The sequence below is a fragment of the Lactuca sativa genome, chromosome 5, assembly GCF_002870075.4.
Source record: "Lactuca sativa cultivar Salinas chromosome 5, Lsat_Salinas_v11, whole genome shotgun sequence".
NCBI classification, from domain to species: Eukaryota; Viridiplantae; Streptophyta; class Magnoliopsida; order Asterales; family Asteraceae; genus Lactuca; species Lactuca sativa.
In genome coordinates, this window is record NC_056627.2 from 363,889,680 (window position 1) to 363,894,679 (window position 5,000).

General features: G+C 41.5%; 1 protein-coding gene across 1 annotated transcript; it reads left to right on the forward strand.

Moving 5' to 3' along the window:
• The first annotated feature begins 3,969 nt into the window (after nt 1-3,969).
• LOC128126168 (uncharacterized mitochondrial protein AtMg00820-like) lies at nt 3,970-4,455 on the forward strand. Its single transcript, XM_052763938.1, has one exon. It carries the CDS (start codon nt 3,970-3,972, stop codon nt 4,453-4,455), a length of 486 nt encoding a protein of 161 aa, XP_052619898.1.
• The last annotated feature ends 545 nt before the right edge of the window (nt 4,456-5,000 follow it).

Here is a 5,000-nt window from a genome sequence, read left to right on the forward strand (position 1 = left end):
CGTCGAGAGGCCAGTGGCCGACGGAGATCGGAAGATCAAGGTTCTGAGGAACAAGGAGGTACCTCTGGTATTGGTTCAGTAGCGGCCTCGGGAGAGATCGGTTGTGTCTAGGGAAGCCGAATCGTGAGATGCGGGAGCAGCAGCCAGAACTATTTTCAGAGTGAGACTTCGAGGGCGAAGTCAAATTCTAGTGGGGGAGAATTGTAACAGCCCAAAATCTCAAGTATTATCTAATTGCATTTTTGGGTGTTTTTAAGGGGAGACTCGGCGAGTTGGAGCCAGACTCGCCGAGTGGGGTCGCAGCTTGGGTCGCGGGTTCGCGACTGGACTCGACGAGTCCAGGTATGGACTCGGCGAGTCGACGTTGTTCAGTGGAAAACCCTAGCCGTTCGGTATGGGGTTGTATATAAGGGTTATTATGCCGTCATTTCACGACTTTGGGATCGATTGGGAAGAACCCTAGACGACTGTGGCATCTAGAGCAAGCTTGAAGGCCGTTATTGACTTTGAAGGAATCGTGGTGCAAGAAGAGGAAGGATTTTGGCCAAAGGAAGATCAAGTGGATCGAGTTCTGAGGTTTGGGGACGCAGAGAGTACGTTTTCAGGTTATGTTTCGGATCATTCCTGTTATTTTGATGTGTACACGAATTTAGGGTTTATGGAACCCATTTGGAGATTAGATGGATTGTTGTGTCGTTATCCAATGTTTACAACCTTGTATTAGGACCCTTAGAGGTCCAGAAGGTCCCATGTTTGTATATTCGGGAATATATGTATCTCAGGAAGCAGTTCGATCGACTGCATGGCGTGGACTCGCCGAGTCGGATGAGCAGACTCGGCGAGTAGCTTGAAGATTTACTGGGACTCGCCGAGTTGGTTCTTCAGACTCGGCGAGTAGAGTCGGGGTGGCCCCGCGTTTCCTCCAGGAGTAACTCGTCGAGTCAAAGAGGATACTCGACGAGTGGAAGGGGACTCGTAGAGGATTGAAGGACGACCAGACTCGCCGAGTCGCCAGGGAACTCGCCGAGTCCAGTCGAGCTGACAATGGTCTGTTGACCAGAGTTGACCGATGTGATTTCTTAGGGTCAGTTAACGTGGGAGATAGAAGTATTAATAAGGGATATATGATGTTTCAGGGAGCTTGTAGCTCGGAGGATCAAGTGCAAGGGATTTCAGGAGTTGCTATCTTCCAGTGTCCGCGAGGTGAGTCTTCTCACTATACTTTACCCGGAAGGGTTTGATTGTGAGACCGGAAGGTCGTATGTGTGATATTTATGCTATGGCTAGAGATATAGATGCTTTATATGTGATGTATGCTTATATATGATGTATACTTATACGGGCCGGAAGGCGAGACTTCATGAGATAGGAAGAACGGTATGATGTATGACTTATGTGTTATGTGCGTTATGTTACATGTGTTATGTTTATACTGTTATGGGCCGGAAGGCGATTATGTTACGGGCCGGAAGGCAATATTATGTGGACCGAAAGGTCCGGGCCGGAAGGCAATATTATGTGGATCGAAAGGTCCGGGCCGGAAGGCGTGTGTGCGTAAGGTATAATGGGGAACTCACTAAGCTTCGTGCTTACGTTGTTTATGTTATGTTGTTTCAGGATCTTACAGTAACGCGGGATGGCAACGGTTCGATTGTACACACCGAAGAGAGAGTTGTGTTTTGGAGGATCCTGGTCTTCTATTATAACGAAAATGGAAATATGTTTTGTAATTTGAATGTGAATAAGATTTTAAACAAGTGTTTTAATATTAATTTGATTATTTAAATGAAAATTTTGTTTTTGGAAATCACGGTGTTACATAGATGATGAACTTGTACCATCACCATTGGAGATTCTACAGTTATGGAGTATTGCACTAGCATCAAGCCCTTCTTCGACCTTCTTTCTAACATTGGATCCCCGGTACCCGAAAGAAACCTAGTCATTTATGATATAAATGGATTATCTCATAAATTTGCTCACGTGGTAACTACCATCTGACATCAGAAGTCGTTTCCCACCTTCCTTGAGATGCGCTCCGTGGTAAAAGACCACCCCCACCAATTTCAAGCTTCGCACCAAGATAATGCGTCATCACCCACTATTCTCGCAACATAGCACCAAAATTGGCCCTCTAAATCTCGACTCAACAACTCGGAGAGTAAAGGCGGTGGTTGAAACCAACAAGGTAGCAGCAGATGCAGTTGGAATGGTGGCAGAAGTGGAGGCCGACAGGGCAGGTCCGGTGACGGTGGCTTTATCGTAGTCAAAACAATTAGGGAAGTGGAGGGTATTACTCTTGGTCGACGTTGCAAGATCAATAGTAGCAGCATGAGTTGCTTCCCTCTCCAATGATCCATCATGCACCATGTCCCAATGGTGTAACTTTAACTTTCCCTCAATATTGGCCCACTTTGAATTCAGCTTCAGCCCAACGGAATGCTTTTTTATCCATGGCAGAGTAGTCCAATGACACGCCCAATAGCCGACAATGATTTCATTACCCAAATAATATGGATCATCCAACTGCCTTAACGCAAGTGTTTAACAGTATAAACCTTCAAAATCCAAGAAATGTAGATTGGTACATGGACATTGGGGCAACTGCACACCTTCACACCGATTCAGGTATTCTCAAGTCTTTTAGCAATACATGTAACAATTCAAATTTGTCGGTATTAGTCGGCTATAGATCACGTCTTCCAGTCACTAAAATTGCTCAATATCATATTCATTAAAATCATTTTCATACTCTTGTCGCAAAAGAATAACACCATAAATTATAAAAAATCTCATTTTTGTGCGCTAATTTACTTGTGATAACAAATGTTCTATTAACTTTGATGAGTTTGGCTTTTCTGTGAAGACATTTTGCACCAAACGCATCCTCCTATAATATGATAACACGGGTGATCTATATCTAATGTCCACCTCCAATCATCAAGCCCTTATCAGTTTCATATCTTCCTCGTGGCACCAAAGACTTGGTCACCCCGGTCAACCCGTGTTCAACCATTTAATTTCTAGCAATTCTATTTCATGTAATAAAAAGGATTCTCCTTTATTTTGTCATGCTTGTCACCTTCGCAAGCATACTCGTTTTTCATTCTGATGTGTGGACTTCACTGTTACAAAGTCATAGTGGAATAAAATATTATGTTATTTTCCTTGATCAAATTTCTCATTTTGTGTGGGTTTATCCTCTTAGATTGAAATCTGATGTATTCTCTAAATTCCTTCACTTTCTTGCCTATGTCCAAAACCAATTTTAAAAAGAAATCTAAATATTCAATTTGATAGTGGTAAAGAGTACAACAATGCTTAATTTTATCGACTGTGTGACTCTAATGATATACACATGCATTTCCCATGCCTTACACTTCTCAACTACATGGAAAATTCAAATGCATGTTTAGTACTCTAAATAATATGATGTGTACCCTCCCATTTCAAGCTCATCTTTCCACTATATATTGGGTGGAAGCTCTCCATATGGCCATACATCTTTTAAACATCTTACCATATATTACCCTTCACAATGATACCCTTTATCGAAAGATCTTTCATACTAAGCCTACATATTCTCATCTCTATGTGTTTGGTTGTCTGTGTTACCCACACCTACCTAAAACTAATAAACTTGAACATCATTATGTTTTGTGCATCTTTCTTGTTTATCCCTCTAACCACAAAGTCTTTTGTTATCTTAACCTCCATACCAAACAAATTATTATTGTCACCTTTAATGAAACTAATTTTCCTTTCGGATCTATGACTCCAGATGCATCCCTCTCATATGATTTTCTTGATATTCCCGAATCTTGAAACTCATTTAATGACCCAAATACCCCTCTGAAGCCCATCCACCATACCATCTAATCTCCACCTTTTCCAACCATTGACACCCTTTATCTTGATGGTTCTGTTAATGCCAACACCAACACTTCCATTGGCGACGCTACTCTGACAATGAGGTCTTCCTCCTCCATGATGTCAACGAACACTCTTCCTCCTCCTGCTTCTTCCTCTTGCTCTCCTCCTACTACCACGGTTTCCCCTCGGCTTTCGACCTCTTATTCCACAAGAACCCATTCCATGGTTATTTGTGCTAAACGGAGCATCCATAAACCCGTTGATCGTCTTAATCTTCATGTTGACACCATTTCCTCCTCTATTATTCCTCGCAACTACTATCAAGCCTTTCAACATCCTAATTGGTTAAATGCCATGAAAGATGAATATGGTGCACTTATTTCTAACAGCACTAGGGTGCTTGTACCTCAACCTTCCAATGCTAATGTGGTTAATTGTATTTGGTTTTTCAAAATGAAACTTAATGCAGATGGATCTTTGGCTCGATACAAGGTACTTTTGGTTGCAAACGGATATTGTCAGCATCCGATCATTGGTTGTGATGAAACATTTAGTCTGTTTATTAAACTAACTACTATCTAGATTGTTCATAAACTTGTTGTCTCTTGTCACTGGCATGTTCATCAGCTGGATGTCAAGAATGCATTTCTTCATGGTCATCTTCAGGAGACCGTGTATATGCAACAACCATCGGGTTTCCAAAACCCATCACTTCCTAATCATGTTTGACTTTTGTAGAAATCGCTTTAAGGTCTCAAATAGGCCCCTAGGGCATGGTATCACAAATTTGCTCAATTTATCACTCGATTTGGCTTCGTCAATAGCAAATCTTATTAATCTCTTTTCATATACAGACGGGGAGATAATATTACCTATTGTTAGGGGTGAAAATGAGTCAAGCTACTCGCGAGCTACTCGGGATCGGCTTGTTAAAATCTCAACTAGAAACTAATCTTAAACGAAACTGAGTCAAGCTCGCGCTTAATATTAAGCTCATTTATTAAACTAGCTCAAGCTCGAGCCTATGTCACTAAGCTCGATTAGGCCCATGAACCTAAATGAGCCTATTTATAATATAATTTATTATTGTTTTTATATATTAAAATATAAAAATATTTGGGGAATTA